Source organism: Onychomys torridus, chromosome 11 (genome assembly GCF_903995425.1).
Source record: "Onychomys torridus chromosome 11, mOncTor1.1, whole genome shotgun sequence".
Classification (NCBI taxonomy): Eukaryota; Metazoa; Chordata; class Mammalia; order Rodentia; family Cricetidae; genus Onychomys; species Onychomys torridus.
The window spans coordinates 41054625-41074236 of NC_050453.1; the positions used below are offsets into that span (position 1 = coordinate 41054625).

Consider the following 19612-nt stretch of genomic DNA (forward strand, 5'->3'; position numbering starts at 1 on the left):
AAGAAAATCCGTTGAAGGCCACCCTTAACTGATGAGTGTAGGGCCAGCCTGAGCTACATTAACTCTCTTTTTTCTCATCCCTTGCTCCATCAAAATAGTCTTATCGAGACTGGAGAGATGGCTCAGTGGTCAAGGGCACTTGCAGCCCAGTCCTACATGTTGACTTCCAACAGTCCTTAATTCCTGACTCCAGTTCCAGGGGATCCGGTGCTCCCTTCTGGTCTCCTCAGGTGTTCACACACCTAAGATGAAAAATAAATCTAAAACAAAAACTGGGCCAGCAAAATGGCCCAGTGGGCAAAGAGCTTAAATCCCCAGGACCCACATAAAAAACAGACATGGTAGCACTCGTCTGTAATCCCTGAGCAGCAGATAGAGCCAGAGGAATCCTGGGATGTTCTGGGGCTAGCCAGCCTGGATTACCCAGCAGCAGACAAAAGACCCTGTCTCAACCAAGGTACAAAGTAAGGACAGCTAGCTGAGATTGTCCTCTGACCTGCACCGCATGCACCCTTACACACATGAACATACCCAAGTGCAAGGACACACACAAAAGATAAAAACAAGCTGTCCTTCACACCTTGTAAAGGAAGACTTCAGCCATCTCATCTCTGTGGTGTCTGAGTGTCTCCAGCCCTCTGCTTTTAGGCTGTTAGCAACTTTGTGAGTTCCTCATCTCATCTCTGTGGTGTCTGAGTGTCTCCAGCCCTCTGCTCTTAGGCTGTTAGCAACTTTGTGAGTTCCTCAATGTAGTGAGACTTTTTAAAGTACCTGCCACACCAGTCCATCTCCACCCTGCAGCCTAGTGAGCATCCTCGTAAGTCAGTCTGACAGATCATTCTCCTTTACTGGAGTCTCTCGACTCTCCTCTCCCAAAGCCTTGCTTGTCGCTGCGTGGTCCTTAGACCAGTTATCTGGGACCACATGGGAACTTGATAGGGATGCAGGCCTCAGGCCCTATCACATACTACGAGTCAGAACCTGCCTCCGAACAGTGGTCCAGGAAAGCCTGAGATGAACTAACCTGAAGGTGAAAGCGAAACTCCCAGAGACAGTGTAGGAAGGAAGTCCTGCACAATCTACCTTTTCTTTCTGGCACTTCCGTTTGTTTCCCCAAACATCACATCCTGTCTTTCTTTCCAGGCTCTGTACCTTGCCTCATTCTGTTTTCCACTCTCACTTTCTCCTTTAACATTTCTACTTACCCATGAAAACATTTGCAGGAGTGGAGGGGACGTTCTCCCCCCCTGGCCCGCCCCCCCTCGGAAGAGTTCACCTTCCCATCTGCTGAAACACTCTGACGATGGGTGCGTGAAGAGCATCCAGCACTCATTTGCCAGGCCTGGGAACGGCAACCATATAAAACACGACACTTAGAGAGACAGCATGGTTTTAGGCTTAAGTACTCTCTTTAGCGAGTGGGGCCGGAGGGCTGTGGGCGCTTTTAGAGGAGCGTGAGTGAGCCAGGAGTAAACAGTAGTTTGTGAAGGGCTCTCTAGAAAGATTGTCTTGCTGTGGTGACATTCCCAGTCACCACAGGTGATTACCTCTAGGTAAGGTTTCCAGAGGACGTAGGACAGCAGTTGTTCCTCTGGAGGGATGTCCAGTAAGAGAACTTCAAAGAGTGTTCCACCTGCACCCAGGAGGTGCACCAGCAGGTCAGAAAGTTCCGGATTCTGAGGATTGTTAACTCTTTATTTAGTTCCAAGCTCTCGGTGTGCTAAGCATCATAAATGAGTCTCATTTCCCAAGCCCCAACTCATCCTTTGGCAATTCTTCCCCATTTCTTCTTTAAAAAAAAAAAAAAAAGGCTAGAGGCTCCCTCCTATGTGACCCCCATGGCACCCTGTGTATACCTTTTTACATTGCATCAAATTTATCTGTTTTATGATGTCTATCATCGTAACTTTTCATTTATGTTATATCTGTGTGGGAGCACGCATGCCACAGTACATACATGAAGGTCAGAAGACAGCTCATGGGAGTTAGTTCCCCCCTCCTACCATGTGGATCCCAGGGATTGAACTCGGCTTGCCAGGCTTGGCTTCAAGTGCCTTTACCCACTGAACTACCTTGCCAGCCCATGGTAACATTTTTGTTAATGCCTGCATCTTCCAGCAAGCGTTAGGCTGTTTTTACTGAGGGTGGGCAACATACAAGGACCAAGTGTGTCTTCTTTATCTTTACACCTTCAGCATCTCACAGAGTTGACTTGTCATTTTTTATCAGGAACTGTACCACAGGGATGACTAATGTGGCAGTCATGAGGAGAAAGGAGATTAGAGTCTGGCTGAATAAATACTGCATGCCAGTCATCATGATGGGCATTTGATCTGTACAGTCCAATTTCAGCTTGACAACTCCACCAGGGACCTGCAGCTCTATTTCATAGCTGGAGAAATTTTAAGAAGTCTGTTTTATCTGGACACAGAAACACGTACCTTATAGTCTCAGCGCCTCAGGAGCTCAGACAAGAAGATCATTTCAAACTGAGCAACACAGCAAATGAGAGAGAGAGAGAGAGAAAGAGAGAGAGAGAGAGAGAACAGAATAGTTGGAAGGAGGAAAAATGTCAAGAAAAATTGTATTTACTCTGTCAAATGCCATTCACTGTGGCAGTGCCTTTTCCTGCTGAGCCACCGTACAGGCCCCGGGTCTATTTGTGAGTGAACTGCTGAGTGTCTCGGTCAAGAGCTGCAAACTTAACCACCTATAGCAAGTGTCAGGCAGGGATCTGAAAGCCTGAGGTGGCTGGAAGGACATGGGACCTTTAAGAGTGCAGATGCTGGGGGCGCTGGAAAGATAGCTCAGAGGTTGAGAGCACAGACTGCTCTTGCAGAGGTCCTGAGTTCAATTCCCAGCACCCACATGGTGGCTCACAGCCATCTGCAATGAGACCTGGTGTCCTCTTCTGGCATGTAGCCAGAACACCGTATGCATAATAAATCAATTAATCTTTAAAAATTTTAATTTAAAAAATAAATAAAAGAGTATGGGCACTGGTCTTCCTGTTTGAGAAATTAGCCTTAGCCAGGTGTGGCGCCCCACGCCTTTAATCTCAGCACACTAGAAGAGTCTACATAGTGAGTTCCAGGAGAGCCAGAGCTATATAGAGACCCTGTCTAGGAAGTCAGGGCTACATAGTCAGACCCTGTCTCAAGAAAAAGGAAAAAAAAAAAAAAAGCCTTGTTAGATATCTAGCTTTTCAGTCATTTGTAGGGGTTCATGGTCACGTGTGTGTGCATGCAGAAGGCAGAGAACAACCCTCAAAATATTGTTCCTCACTGCCATCCACCTTATAGTGGCTTGGAACTCCCCAAGTAGGGCTAGGCTGGCTGGCCAGGGAGCCCCAGGGACCTCTGCCTCCCCGTGGATATTTTTTGGTATATTTTTACATTAGTTCTGTACATCAGACTCAGGTCCCTATGCTCGCATGGTAAATATGTCACCAAAGTCCCCAGCCCAAAAGTCTTGTCCTATGTGAAAGAAGTGTTCACATATTGAAACTCAGAAGTTGTTCTAAAGGTAGCCCCTTTTCAGCCTGGGCTGTAGCGCCAAAGGGGCACAGGCTGAGAACCTTTTCTAGATGATTCTTCCACTGCCCTAGAAATTCTAGCATTGGTGCCATTCCTAAAGGCATTTCTTAAAAAGATAGATAATGCATCTCCTGTGAGCCCGAGGAGAATTATTAGCCAGTGTAGCCTGAAGGACTGTGGCAGGGAAGCGGGAGAGCGTAGGTGGCACCCCTTTCCACTGAGGCAAACCAAAATAAAACAAAACACATGAAGTCCTCTGAGGAGGAGGAGAAGCTTGAGTTTCACCTTCCTACATCTGCCTAAGGGTACAGCCAGCTCCTTAGAAAGAGGTGTGTGCCCAGACAGAACCGGACAGAACCAGACTGAAGGCAGCTGCTTGAAGCATGGGAGGAACTGAGGAGGCAGGGCGTTACACTCCCCACCCCCACCCCACCCCATCATCCCTCCAAGCCTCAAGACTTCTTCCCAGCCTCTCGGGATTTATCCTTCGCATTCTTTTTTTGTTTTGTTTCATTTTTTTGTTTTTTCGAGACAGGGTTTCTCTGTGTAGCTTTGGAGCCTTTCCTGGAACTCGGTTTGTAGACCAGGCTGGCCTCGAACTCACAGAGATCCGCCTGGCTCTGCCTCCTGAGTGCTGGGATCAAAGGCGTGCGCCACTACCACCGCCCTTAATTCTTAATTTAGTCATAGCTTTCAGGTTTTGGTTAATTATGTACACAGCCTCCTAATGTGATGGTGAAGTTACAAAATATCACTGGCCTGAAGGCAGAGTTGACGTAGGTGCCCACCCACATCAATATGTCTTTGTGGTCTTTTGTGGGGCAGAGAGCGGGCAGAGTTAGGATGTTGGGGCCCAAGCCACAGTAGAAAGAGCCTTCCCGGGGTTGGGGATTTAGCTCAGTGGTAGAGCGCTTGCCTAGCAAGCACAAGGCCCTAGGTTCGATCCTCAGCTGCACACACACACACACACACACACACACACACACACAAGAAAAAGAAAGAGCCTTCCCCTCATGGCCTTAAAACTCCCCTAAGGGCTGGAGAGATGGCTCAGCGCCCCTTCTCCCGACTGCAGACCAAGCTGTGTCTTCCCTCACCTTGTGGGCAATTACTATGTCTGCTGCCTTTGCTTTTAATATCTTTGCCTTTCATCTCGAAATCGGCCGGCTTCTTCTTTTCTCTCTTTGCTTCTATGCCCTTGGCTGAAATACCCTTTGATGTCTGTTTTCTCGATGTATCGGATTTTTTTTCATGTTGTTTCAGGAATAGACTAAGTAAAGATGAAAAGAATGATAATAAGGCTAGACCCCAATTGGGAGGCTCCAGTCCTACTACTCTACAAAAGCCTAAATGACAGCCAGCTAGTTCCCCGTGTTCTTGGCAAGGTGTCCATGGTTCTGCAACAGTCAACCCAGACTCCACACACAATTTTCCCTTTGAAGTTTTGCTCTCACTCACCTATCCTCCCCACCTTGATTTTTCTTTTTCTTTTCTTTTTTGTTTTGTTTTTGTTGTTTGAGACAATGTCTCTCTGTGTAGCTCTGGCTGTCCTGGAACTCACTCTGTAGCCCAGGTCTGCCTGCCTCTGCCTCCCAAATGCTGGGATTAAAGGCGCTCACCACCATTGCCCAGCGCCACCTATATTTTCCATAGTGGTAGGCCATTTAGTGAAGTTTCCGAGCCCAATTATCAACTTTTAAATTAATATGATTTTAAGGGGAAACACCCTTATCACTTTAAGCATCAGATCTTAACAAAGTCATTTTGCTTCAGACTGAAAAATACAGGCAGATCACATGGAGAATTTGTTAAAGGACGGATTCCCAGCCAGTTGTAGACCATGCCTACAATGTCAACAGTTTAGAAGCTGAGACAAGGATGTCAGGAGTTCAAGGCCAGCTGCCGCTACATAGGGAGAGGCCAGCCTGAGCTACATGAGACTGCCCAGCTGGACATAGTGGGTTCACATCTTACTGAGAGAACTCAGCTAAAACATGAAAGAATGGAGACAAGGAATATGGGCGTTATTTCCAAAACAGAGATCTCCCCAGCAAAGGAAGCATGGGGATTTGGTTTAGGGAGTCTAGACAGATTCAGTCCTAGGCATGTCAAGTTAAGAAGTAACTCCTGTGCATTCTCAGTTAAAGGTCATACTTTTTAAAAAGAAAAAGAAAAGATTTGTTTATTTGTAGTTTATATGTATGGGTGTTTTGGGGGTTGGTTTTTGTTTTCTTTCTTGTTTTTTTTTTTTTTTTTGTTTGTTTGTTTGTTTTAAGACAGGGTTTCTCTGTGTAGTTTTGGTTCCTGTCCTGGATCTCGCACTCTAGACAAGGCTGGCCTTGAACTCTCAGAGATCCACCTCCTGAGTGCTGGGATTAAAGGCGTGCGCCACCACTGACCAGCTTTTTGCCTGTGTATATGTAGTATGTATGTGTATACGTGTATGTGTGCATCACGTGCGTGGCTGTTCCCTGAGGAGGAGGGTGTCAGACCCTCTGGAACTAGAGTTTCAGATGGCTGCGAGCCACCATGTGGGTGCTGGAACCAAACCTGGGTCTTCTGCAGAGGCAACAAGTGTTACTATCCACGGAACCAACCGTCTCTCTAGTCCAAGGTCATAATCTTAAAAGAAAAGATGGTAGAAACCTTTGGAGACATGCGCAGCCCAAAGTCACGGAGCACTGAAGTAAAGTGACAGAAATCACTGGGGATGCTTGGCTTGCACCAGAAGGTTTCCCCTGAAAATAAAGGAAAGGGTACTGGGCTGGTGAGATGGCTCAGTGGGTGAAGGTGCTTGCTACATTCCCAAACCTGATGATTTGGTTCAATCACTGGGACCCACATGAGGGACAGAGAAAAACGGACTCCCCAAAAATCGTTCTCTGACCTCTACACACATGTGTCTCACACACACACATTTACACATACACATCCTGCATCACTACCACCAGCTGATGTCTTATATATACTGGGCAAGCTGTCTATCCACTGTGCTATGTACTCAACCCCAGAGTAGATTTGTAATGCTTATTTATATGAGCAGTTCATGAGCTGCAAATTGGTTGAATAATCACCTAAAAAAGACTAAATATGCATTCTTACTTTTCCCCCCTGTCTTTTAGAGAAATCAACTTTTCTGTAATTGGTCAGTATGTGGATTATCTGGTGAAGGAACAGGGAGTGAAGAACATTTTTGGTAAGTCACCTTGAGATTTCTCTGTATGAATCTAGCTCAGGCCTTTGCTAGTAGTAGACCTCACCTGACCAGGAGGTCACAGAGCATGTGTCAGAGGTAGTGGTGGAGCCTGCTGGGATACCTAACCATTCTGAGTATATAGACTCACTAGTATTAGGTCTACAGATTCCTTGAGAATATCTCATTTGGCAGTGTGCCAACAAATACATTGTTTTTATGCCCACTTAGAGACAAAACTCTATGGCTTAAAGACTCGAGGTCATGAAACCAAAAGGCAGTAAAATAACAGCAAAGCCTGCTTAAGTAACATTTTAGCCCAGCACGCCTTTAGTCCCAGCACTTGGGGAGGTAGAGATGTGGGTCTCTGAGTTCAGGGCCAGCCTGGTCTACAAAGCAAGTTCCAGGACAGGCAGGGATACACAGAGAAACCCTGTGTAAAGGACTGGAGAGGTGGTTCAGTGGTTCAGACTCTTGCTTTTCTTGCAAAGGGCCTGGGTTTGATTCCCAGCACCCACATCAGCACAAGTCATAATTGACCTCCCCACTATTTTTGAAAAGACAGGTAGGAAAAAAAGAGCCCAAGGAGTTGGAGAGATGGCTCAGAGGTTAAGAGCACTCACTGGCTGCTCTTCCAGAGGTCCTGAGTTCAATTCCAAGCAACCACATGGTGGCTCACAGCCATCTATAATGAGATCTGGTGCCTTCTTCTGGCCTTCAGGCACACATGCAGGCAGAACATAATAAGTAAATTTAAAAAAAAAAAAAAAAAGCCTGAAGTAAAAATGGACAAGTGGCACTTCCTGCTGTAGGCACCATCCTCTATTTATTCACTGTGCCGTTTCCTCTCAAGCAGGGGTTCCAGACTTAGGGTTGGAGCAACAAAAGGCACCGGCTGGTCCCACTGACTGACCTCTTTTTTGGAACAGTGAATGGCACCACAGGAGAAGGCCTGTCCTTGAGTGTCTCTGAGCGTCGCCATGTGGCAGAGGAATGGGTAAAACAAGGGAGGAACAAGTGAGTAACTGCAAGAATAAGATACAATCCATGCCAGATCTATATTGAGCAAGGCTCCTCCCACTGCCCCAGCCCTGACGTCTCCCAGTCAGCTGTGGGGGAAGATCAGGGACTCTGAGCCTCCCACACTGGGCAAGGGGCTGCCCTCCCTTCTCTGTGGAAGGGCAGCCAAACCACAGAGCACATGTGCTCCCCTTCAGAAACTCTCTCATCTACCTGGAAGGCTAATCTTCTCAGGAGTTCCTGTCCTTGGACTGAAAGAGGGGGAGAAGAAGAAGGTGGCCTGCTATTGTGTGTGTGTTGCCGGAGGCCTGCTCCGACCTGTCTAAGGGTTCTTGTGGGGAGGAGTGAGGAATGAGGAAGTATTAGATAGAAAAATAGGCCTAGATGGAGAGAAAGACAGAGACACAGGATAGCTGGGGTGGGGTGGGGAACACCTGGGTCAATACCTAGCTGCCTGTCTTTATTCATAATGGGCCTTTTATATATCAGCAAGGGGAAAGGGAAAAGACCTCCCTCTTCCAAGATCAAAGCACAACGTACAACCAAGTGTAGACCCTCCAAAACACCTGGTAATTACACCTTTGGCCAAATCATCCTACTATAAAGCCCTGCTGGGTAAAGCAAGCTCAGACTTTCAGACCTTGAGTAAAGCCTTACTAGGGAACCTCTGTGGACCGCCACAGTGTATCATCCCTCTGTCATAGTTAGGGTTTCTAATGCTATGATGAAGCCCCATGACCATAAGCAGCTTGAAGGGAAAGGGTTTATTTGACTTGTACTTCCACATCATAGTCCATCACTGAGGGAAGTCAAGGGCTGAGCCCTCCCGCGTCAATCATTCATTAATCAAGAAAATACCATAGAGATTTACCTACAGGACATTTATTTTATTTATTTATTTATTTTTGGATTTTTTGAGACAGGGTTTCTCTGTGTAGCTTTGTGCCTTTCCTGGATCTCGCTCTGTAGACCAGGCTGGCCTTGAACTCACAGAGATCCGCCTGCCTCTGCCTCCCGAATGCTGGGATTAAAGGCGTGCACCACCACCGCCCAGCTGCCTACAGGACATTCTATGGAGGTATTTTCTCATTAAGATTCCTTCTTCCCAGATGACCCTACCTTGTGTCAATTTGACTTAAAACTAGTCAGCACTCATGCTGCTTCACACTAGGGACCTGGAGCAAAGTCTTTGTCCTCAGTCTGCTTCCAATCCAATGGGGAGTTAGTACTCCCCTCTTCTGATTAAGTAGAAGCAGCAAGGAGTGGCTGGTAATGTTTAGATGGAGGAAAAATATTGGAGTTAGCAGAAACAGCTGAATAAGCACCCTCTTCCATATAGCCAAGTGGAGTGGAGAACAGGAAGATGGTGTCTACACAGGAAGCCATCTTTATCCTGTTTCAGAATGATAACACATCCTAACAGAATGATTTGTTGCATGGACTTTTTTTTAATTACTATTTTTATTTATTTGTCTATTTTGAGTTGTTTGTTTAATTTTTTTTAATTGGAGCAGTGTGAATCACCTGCCCATTTCCTTTATTTTAATTATTATTATTGTGTGTGTGTGTTATGTGAGTGTGTGGGCAACATGTGAAAGTCAGAGGACAAAAAAAAAAAAGAAAAGAAAAGAAAAGAAAAAAAGGGGTGGGGATCTAGCTCAGTGGTAGAGCGCTTGCCTAGCAAGCACAAGGCCCAGGGTTCAATCCTCAGCCCAAAAAAAAGAAAAGAAAAGAAAGTCAGAGGACAGTGTGAGGGAATCAGTTTTCTCCTTCCACTATGTGGGTGTCCTGGGGCTAGAACTCTGATCCTTAGACTTGTCAGCAAGCACCCTTACCCAAGAGTCAGCTCTCCTGTCTCTCTCTCACTTTTCCCTAGGGAACAGTCTTTGGTCACTCTGACTGGCCTGGCACAGCTCATTATGAAACCAAAGATGGCCTTAAACTTTCCATCCTCCGGTCTCCACTTCCCAAATGCTGGGATGGCGGGTACACAGTGCAGCAGGAGACTGGAGTGTTCTGCTATTTCATGTTTGCTTTTTGAGGCAGGGTCTCTCTCTACATAGCCCTGACGGTCCTGGCATTCACTTTGTATGTAGACCAGGCTGGCCTTGACCTCACAGAGACCCGCTCCCTGCCTCTGCCTCCCCAAGTGCTGAGATGAGAAGTGGGCCGCCATGCTTGATTTCTGAGGACTGCTCAGTTTTAAGATGAGGCCATTCTAACTGACATCCAAGAGGTTCCTCCCTCGGTTCTGATGCTCTTCTTCTCCTTTAGCTCAACGTTGTTTCCAGCCGCTGCAGGATTATAACTGTGCTGTCTTTAAGAGAGGTTTCTCTTTCATGGGGTGGGTTAGGGGGGCTCTGTGAGAGGACGCTGAGGTTCCCTTGGTTTGATGGGCAGAGGAAGCCCCACCCTGGTGTCTCGGCTTTGGGAAGTTGAGGTCAGCTTTCACTCTTGCCACAGATTATTTTCCTCTGCTGTTCACCTTTCTTCTCCCCCTAAGATATTTGGAAATAATATTTTTATTATTTCCAAAATAAAAAATGTTTTTATTACCGAGTCATTTTATCTGATGAGTGACCTACATGTAGGTGTGTATGTGGAGCACATGTGTGATTGGTGCCCACAAAGGTCAGAGGGCACTGGATCACTTGGAACTGAAGTTACAGATGGTTTCAATTGCTGGGAATCAAACTTTTTTTTTTTGAGCTGAGGATTGAACCCCGGGCCTTCCCCAACCCCCAAACTTTTTTTTTTTTAACTTCTTTTCAGTTTAAACAATTTCCCTCTGTTTGTTTGAGACAAGTTCTCATGCAATTCGGGCTGTCCTAACTCTGTAGCTGATGCTGACCTGCCTCCTGATCCTCCTGCCTCCCCCTCCCAAGGGCCGGGATTTAAAGCATGAGCATAAACCCGGCTTTCTGTTATCCTTTTCTCCAATGTCCACTCCCCATTTTTTTTTTCCAGACGAAGTCTCACTGTGCACCCCAGGTGGCTCTGGCTCAGCCTCCTGGGTGCCGAGATTGCAGCCATGAGCTACCACATTGGTGTCTCACGCACACACACAGACACACACACACACTCATGCACACATACTTTTTGTTAAAGTTTTTTTTAGATTGTGTGTGTGTGTGTCTGTGTGTGTTTGTCTGTCCGTCCGGCTGTCCGTCCATGAATACAGGTTTCCATGGAGACCAGAAGATTTCCCCTAGAGCTGGTGTTATAGCTGGTGTTATGATCCACTCAACTTGGGTCCTCTGAAGGAGCAGCAAAGACAGTTAACTGCCATGTCATCTCTTCAGCCCCCAGTTGTAAACTTAAGCCTCAGTTTCTTACCTGTAATATAAGTTCGCATACACTTACCCTTCTTCCCTCACAGTTTATTGTGGGTGGAAACTCTAAAACCTATAATTACAGCCTTGAATGGGAGAAGTTATTATGCTCTTAATTTTTAGTATGTTTTTATTTATTTATTACCTTATGTATGTGAATGTTTTGCTTGTGCATGTATCTGTGTACCACATGTATGCCTGATGCCCACAGAGGTCAGAAAGGGGTATCAGACTCTCAGAACTAGCGTTAGAGACAGTTAATGAGCCATCATGTGGGCACTGGGAATTGAACCCGAGTCCTCTGGAAGAACAGCCAATGCTCATAACCACTGAGTCATCTCTCCCACCGAATGTTTCAGAATCTTGCATGTCCTGGAGACTGAGCACAAGCTGCCTTGTATGCCTGCCAGTCGGGACCTGGTGACCTGATACAACCTTTGAACCCACATTTCTGCCTTCTGTCTTTCACTTGATATGAAGAAGTATCTTGAGTAGAAGAGTTCTAGCTCCAGATGTTCTGAAGAAAGCCTGTGTAAATTTGGATCCTGATAGAGCTGCCTTGCTGTGGTCTTTTACAAAAATTTCCTTTCTACATACACTTGAGTGTATTGCTTTTATATAGAACACGTGTGGCCTGTATATAGGACACTTGTAATTTTCCCAGTGCATCTGATAAAGTGGTCACTACCAGTAGCAAATGAGATTTTATAAATTGGGGGAAAGGGACAATTTAAAATAATTTTGGAAGGCTGGGTATGGTGGTATATCCCTTTAATACCAGTTCTTGGGAGGCAGAGGTAGATAGATCTCTGGGAGTTTGAGATCAGCCTGCTCTACATAATGAGTTCCAGAGCTACATAATAGAGATAATCTATCCCCAAAATAGATAAATGGATGGATGGATGGATGGATAGATGGACAGGCGGATGGACAGACGGATGGACAGACAGACAGATAAGAGGTAAAGGAAATAGCTCAGTGGGCAAAGGCACTTACAAGCCTAACAACTGGAGTTCAACACTCCCACCCCCATACACACATAGGATTATTGGATGGCTGTGAGCCACTATGTATGTGCTGATAATCAAACCTGGATCCTCTGAAAGAGCAGCCAGTGCCTTTAAATGCTGAGCCATCGCTCCGGTGCTCAACTAACTTGACTAGGGGCCAGTTTGCTTGCTAAATGCAAACAGACATGTCTTCATGCACTTTTTAAAGTTGCAATGCCAGGGATCGAATCCAGAGCTGCTTCCTACACACTAGGCTAGCGCCCTGCCACTGAGCTGCATCTCAAATATCTCTAGCCCTTTTGTGTTTTTCACTTTGAGACGGGGGCTCCATAAATTCCCAAGGTTTACTTGAACTTGGGATCCTCCCGCATTAACTTTACCAATAGCTGGGATTGATCATAGGCCTCCGGCCACTAGGGGCTATTTTTATTCATTCTTGCCTACTTTTTCGTTTTTTAAATAATACTTTTTAAAATATTCTTTCAGAGTGTCATATAATATATTTTTAATTTTGTTATGCTTTTGAAGACAAGTAAATTCCCCAAGTTGGCCTTGTATTTGAGGACCTCCTGCCTCAGCTTTGGCAAGTATCAGGGATTAGGGCCTGGGCCGCTAGGCTATGTTTTCATTCATTCTTGCCTACTACTGGGGTTTGGAGTTTTAGTTGTTTAGTTTTTTGTTTGTTTGTTTTGATTTTTTTTTTCATTACACTGTGTGTGTGTGTCATATATATGCCCGCACGTGCACACACGCACATAAACTCCCGTGCCATGGCATGTCTATGGAGGTCCAAGGACAACTTTTGGGAATGGGTTCTCTTGTTTCATGATGTGGGTCCCAAGAGTAATAGTAGAAATGAGGGGTTGGGGATTTAGCTCAGTGGTAGAGCGCTTGCCTAGCAAGCGCAAGGCCCTGGGTTCAGTCCTCAGCTCCAGAAAAAAGAAAAAGAAAAGAAAAAGAATTGATTCAGCTGTTGTATTGGCCTCGAGGCTGTTGAGCCAGCACAAACAGGATGGTGCAGCCCTTCTGTGTTCTTCTAAACGCCCAGTGGTTCACACTGCTTCTCTCTTGCAGGTTGGACCAGGTGGTGATTCACGTGGGAGCACTAAGCTTGAAGGAATCCCGAGAACTGGTATGTATGTGAGACCGCTGGAGAGACCTCTGTGTTTGTGCTAGAATTAAAGCCAAGCCTGTATTTGGCTGGAAGAGATCAAGTGTGGGACCACCGAAGCAGGCATGGGACCATGACAGGCAGAAGCTCAAAAAGATGACAGCTGGAAGACTAGAGACCAGGGAACTTCCTCCTGGAGAGCTGAGGTTGGATATAAAGGTAGCTAAGTCTGCATCTGTCTTCTCTGGGAAATGAGAAGCAAGGCCCTCTGCTGGACAAAAAGGGAATAGGAAATGGGGCTGCTCTGGAGAATGGGGTTCTTCAGAGGTTCAAAACCAAAGCTGTAGCCAGTGATGGTAGTGCATACCTCTAAACCCAGCACTCAGGAGGCAAAGGCAGGAGGATCTCTGTGAGTTCAAGGCTAACCTGGTCTACAGATCAAGTTCCAGGGCAGCCAGAATACACAAAGAACTCCTTTCAAAAACATAAAAAAAAAAAATAATAATAATAATAATAATAATAATTTTTTTTTTAAAAAAGCTATAAACCAGAAGCATCAGATCCCTGTTCTGCAGAACTGTAAAGACTGGATACAGTCTTCAGGGCCGTGGGATCAAAGTTACTCTAGGCTTAGTAATTTGGCTAGATGTGAGCAAAAAGCCAGACCGGAGCCGGGCATTGCAGCACACACCTGTAATCTGAGTTCTCCAGAGACTGAGGCAGGGGACTTGGGAGGTGGAAGCCAGCCTGGGGCATATAAGAGAAAACAAAACAAAAGTAAAGGGTGTGTTCAGCAAGTACAAGAACCTAGATTTAGACCCTCAGAAACCACATAAAAAGATGGGCGTGGCTACAGTGCCTATAACCCTAGCCTTAGGCCAGGCGGGAGACAGGCAGATCTCTGAAGCTCCATTGTCAGCCAGCCCAGCCCAATGGATGAGCTTTGGGTTCAGAGAGAGACTTCTAAAAAGTAATAAAGGTAAAAGCTAGCAAGGTAGTTTATGCCTTTAATCCCAGCACTTGATGGGCAGAGAGAGGTGGATCTCTGTAAATTCCAGGCCAGCCAGGGCTACACAGTGAGATAATATACAATACCAGGCACACATGGTACACAGACATACATGTAGACCAAACACCTATATTCATAAAATAAATGAAATATTTTTAAAGTGTTATGAATGCCCAAGGAGAAGAAATATCCTTTCATTGTTTCCCTGGAGGAATTCAAGAAGCTGTCAAAGCATAGCACTCTGTGTCTTTTGTGATATGTATAGTCTTTTTCTTCTTAACCTTTCTCAGCCGCATTCCCAATCTGTAATATCAACTTAGAATATGACGATTATACCATCCCATGGGAAAGATAATATCATTAAGTAGGCAGAGCAGTGGAAGAGAAATTATACATGCAGGGTTCTCTGTTAACAGCTATAAATGAACTGCTCCTGTCCTAGCAAAGTGGCTTTGGTGGGCGGTAAGATTTTTGTCATATGTGTGTATACTGACAAAAATCCAAACAAGTAGCCAGGCATGGTGGCACAGACCTCTAATCCCTGTTTTTCAGAAGGTGAAAGCAGGCAGCTCTTTAGTTCAAGATTAACCTAAGGGTGTGGCAAATGCCTTAATCCCAGCACTGGAGAGGCTGAGAAAGGTGGATCTCTATGAGTTCAAGCCTGGTCTACATCACAGCTCGAGGCCAGCCAAGGCTACATAGTGAGACCCTACCTCAAAAAACAAAAACAAGCAATGTATATCTGGGTTGACCAGAAAGATGACTCAGAGGTTAAGAGCACTGCCTGCACTTCCAGAGAACCCAGGTTTGATTCCCAGCACTGACATGGAGGCTTACCACTGCCTATAATCCCAACTCTGGGGGATCTGACACCCTCTTCTGGTCTCTACAGATGCCTGTGTACACACATAAACACACATAAATAAAAATAAATCTTTAAAAAAATCAGTGAGAATGAATCAAACGGAGCCAGTGAGACGGCCTAGTGACTTGAGGCACTTGCCAGGCAAAGATGAAATTAATGCCTCAGCTTACCTAAACCAGGTGTCGCTGCTCTGCAACCTGGGGCATTTTAATTCAGCGATGACATTTTAATTCAGCAGTTCTCAACCTGTGGGTCTCAATCCTTGGGGTTGCCAAAGACCATCGGAAAACACATATTTGCATTATAATTCATAACAGTAGCAACATTATAATTATGAAGTAGCAATGAAATAATGTTGTGGTTGGGGGGCACCACAGCATGAAGAACTATATGAAAGGGTTGCAGCCTTAGGAAGGCGGAGATCTACTGTCTTAATTAAATTGGCTAATCTTTCTGTTCTCCAGCTGGGAATCGGTTGACAGGTTTGAAGAGGTTGTTGCTGAACTCTGGTGTCTGTGGGTGAGTATAGGTGATGATGATCACTTACTCCATTACGCTCTTGTCTTCTTGGACAGGCCCGACATGCAGCAGACATTGGAGCTGATGGCATCGCTGTCATGGCACCGTTCTTTTTCAAGTCACAGAACAAAGGTAAGGAAGTTGGTCTGAATGCACAGCGCTTTGCCCCATCCGCCTCTTGCTTTCATTAAAAAAAAAAAAAAATTACGCCGGGTGGTGGTCGTGCACACCTGTAATCCCAGCACTCGGGAGGCAGAGCCAGGCGGATCTCTGTGAGTTGGAGACTAGCCTGGTCTACAGAGTGAGATCCAGGACAGGCACCAAAACTACACAGAGAAACCCTGTCTCGAAAAAAAACAAACAAACAAACAAACAAAAAGCCCTTGAATTGTTGCCATCATCTACTGAGCACCAGTTGGTAGATGCCTTTGTTTGGGTTAGGTGTGTACTCCTGATGAAATACATTATGAGGTTTCAGAGCCATATGGCAAAGCATGAGCCTATTCTTCTCAAAGGAGAGGTGTGAATGATGGTCATTTTGAAAATTACGTGTCCTACTTAGAATTGATGGATTGTGATGAAATGAAAATGAATTTCACAGAAATGTTCATTGTCAGCCAGGCATGGTGGAACATGCCTTTAATTCCAGCACTTGAGAGGCAGAAGCAGGGGGATGGATCTCTGTGGGCTCAAGGCCAGCCTGGTCTACAGAGTAAGTCCAGGACAGCCAGGTCTACACAGAGAAACACTGTCTTGAAAAACCAAAACAAAAAAGTCTATTATCTTCCAAAACAAACTATTGTTTTCTCCTTCCATGATGCTTTCTCTGCAGGAATTCTTTGTGTCCAAGTGTAAGAAGATTGTGTGAGTGTGTGTGTGTGTGTGTGTGTGTGTGTGTGAAGATAGGCTCTCAAATAGCTCACCCTTCCCTTGAAGTCTTGTTTGCTCGTGTGGGGAAGGGGTTGAGACAGGATCTCTCTGTATATCCCTGGCTATTCTGGAACTCACTGTGTAGACCAGGCTAGATTCAAACTCACAGAGATCTGCCTGCTTCTGCCTCCTGACTGCTGGGATCAGAGGCATAAGCTGCCACTCCTGGCCTTGGAACTCTTTACATAGCAGGAAATGTTGAATTTCTGATCTTCCTGCCTCCACCAATAGAGGACTATGACCTGTTACTCCTATTGATTAGTAATTAACGTGATGTAGAGGGGTATTTGGGAAGTAGTGTGGTTTGTAGACTACTTGCCTATATGCACAGAGCCCTGGTACCCCAGGTTGGTGCTGCATACCTGAAATCCCAGGCCTAAAGAGGTCAAGACGGGAAGATGAGAAGTTCAAAGTCATCTTCAGCTACATGGGAAGTTTAAGGCCATCTTAGGATATATGCTATCCTGATTTGAGGGAGGATAAAGGGAGATATCTGTGCAGAGGATTAAAGCCATAACTAAATGCATAAATTGTCATGAAATGTCATCCATTGTTGGCAGATAGAAAACCATCACTCATGTAAGTAAGTGTTTACTGGTAGTTTGGGAATTTAGAATGGACTTTTTATGCTATTTTGAGCATTTTTATGTAAGCAGTTTTTCTAAAAAATGAACAAAGAGATAAATTATGCAAAACAATTTTATCCAAAGTATTTCCCAAGTGCTGAACATGTTTTCACAGTATGCAGAGAAGATATGACACATAAAACTGTCTCTCCCACTTATGGACCTCATCCACAGTGTAAGCCAATTCTCTGTCATCTGCAGTAGTGCAGTTGAGTTGACCAAAGGAAACCCACTTCCTTAGTAAAGCAGAGGCTTGCTTCTGCTCTGTCCAGATCAGTCCCAAAAAGGAAGAGTGCCCAACTCTGCCGGCTTTATGGTGTAAGCCACCACTTTTTTTATTCTTTTTGGTTTTTCAAAACAGGGTTTCTCTGTGTAGCCCTGGCTGTCCTAGAACTCGCTCTGTAGACCATGCTGGCCTCGGTCTCCTGAGTGCTGGGATTAAAGGTGTGCGTCACCACTTGGCTGAGCCACCACCCATCCCCAACACACACACACACACACACACACACACACACACACACACACACACACACACTTTTTTCTTTTAAGCTTTTTTAGCTCTAGGAATTGAACCCAGGGCCTCAAGTATGCTGGGTCTTCTTCATGCTACAACTGAGCTATACACACCTCTCTTTTTTTAAATTTTTGAGAAAATGTCTAAATTACCCAGGCTGGCCCTGAGTTTATTTTGTTGCCCAGGTAGACTCTGTGTGTGTGTGTGTGTGTGTGTGTGTGTGTGTGTGTGTGTGTGTGTGTTGTCTACATGCATGTCTGAACGTTAATGCTTGCCTGGTGCCCTTAGAGACCAGAAGACAGTGTCAGATCCTCTGAGACTGGAGTAATAGATGGTTGTGAGTCACTATGTGAGTGCAGAACCCAGATCTGATCCTCTGGAAGAGCAGCCAGTATTTGTAATTGCTGGGCCATCATCCCAGCTCCTTGTTTTGACCTTGAAAAATAGAACTTTGGTGAAGTGACATTGTAATCGCACAGTTGAGAACGGGTAAAGACAGTCGGGGGTTTTCGGCTTCTGAGAAGACAGCTGCATCTCATTGAATGGTTCATTTTCTAATGTGGAAAGCCACTGGTCTCTTGTTCACTCGACTCCTGTTCTTTCAGATGACCTGATCAGTTTCCTGAGGGAGGTGGCTGCCGCAGCCCCCGCTTTGCCATTTTACTATTATCATATTCCTTCCTTGACCGGGGTAAAGAGTAAGTATTGCTTTAAAACTGTCTCAGTTTAACTCTATGTATTTATTTTGTGTGCGTGTATGTGTGTGTTTTGCTTGCGAGCACCATGTATATGGGGGCCTAGTGATCATGGACCTCAGAAGAGGGCATCAGATCCCCAGGAACTGGAGTCAGAGATGGCTGTGGGCTGCTGTGAGTGGAGGGACTCAAACCTCTGTCCTCTGAAAGAATCATCATCGTGTTCTTCCACTGAGCCATTTATCCAAAACCCAAGTACTGCCTTTTTTTTTTCCTTTTGCATTTTCTCCAACTCTCACATCCTACTTATTCCATCAAGAACCTCCATTTCATCCCACTTTACCCAGCGACACAGGCCACTGATCTGACAGAGGCAGTTAACGTTGCTCCGAATGGGACCCTTCTAAGACCTCAGCCCTCGTTAGTCACCCACATCACTTTATCTGGCGGTTCTTACACTTACAAGAAGAGTTCGTAAAACTGGGTGTGGCCGCACACGCCTCTAAGTCACGGTAGAGGCAGGTAGATCAGGAAGTCAAGGCTCTCCTCTGCTACACCATAAGTTCAAGGTCAGCCTAGGATTGGTGAGACTGTGTCTTAAAAGAAAAGGACCAAGGAAATTTGACAGGCAAGCTGGGCCATGGTGACATGCTCACCTTTGATCCTCTGGAAGTAGAGACAAGTGGATCTCCATGAGTTCAAGACCAGCCAGGGCTGTTATACAGAGAACCCTTGTCTCAAAAAAAAAAAAAAAAAAAGAGAAAATTTGACAGGCTAAAGCAGGAAGATTGCCATGAATTTGAAATTAGCCTGCAGGGCTACGTAGTAAATTAAAGTCCAGCCTAGGCTATAGCATGAGATCGTAGAGATATAAGTATATATATATATATATATATATATATATATATATATATATATATATATAGCAACCACTTTGTATCTCCATATTCATTTAGTCGGTTAGTTTTGCGCCCAAGGTATCATTCATACTGGGTAAGTATTCTATCACTAAACTATATCCCCAGCCAAAACTTTAGGTTTTTTTGAGGTTCCAGATCTTCCCCATGTTAGGCAAGTGATCTACCGCTGAGCTACACGCCAACCCCTCTGCATCTTCCATGACTAGATAAGAGATTGTGAGCCGCACTGAAGAGGAACTGTGTACCTCTCCTGCTGCACGCCCAGTGCCTAGCCTGTAGGGAGCATCTGACCTCCCTGACTTTCCCTCTGTTTCTTTCCCCTTTTGGTGTAC

The 19612-nt window shown here is 45.4% G+C and overlaps 1 protein-coding gene across 3 annotated transcripts in view; it reads left to right on the forward strand.

Annotated features, from left to right (window-relative positions):
* The window catches only part of Npl (N-acetylneuraminate pyruvate lyase), a 36800-nt gene that overhangs the window by 6662 nt on the left and 10526 nt on the right, over window positions 1-19612 (forward strand). For all 3 annotated transcript variants that reach the window (XM_036201751.1, XM_036201749.1, XM_036201750.1), the window contains exons 3-7: window positions 6659-6732; window positions 7659-7746; window positions 13166-13223; window positions 15652-15727; window positions 18271-18363. In XM_036201751.1, coding sequence (XP_036057644.1) covers window positions 6659-6732; window positions 7659-7746; window positions 13166-13223; window positions 15652-15727; window positions 18271-18363 — 389 coding nt within the window. The remainder of the gene's footprint in view (window positions 1-6658; window positions 6733-7658; window positions 7747-13165; window positions 13224-15651; window positions 15728-18270; window positions 18364-19612) is intronic.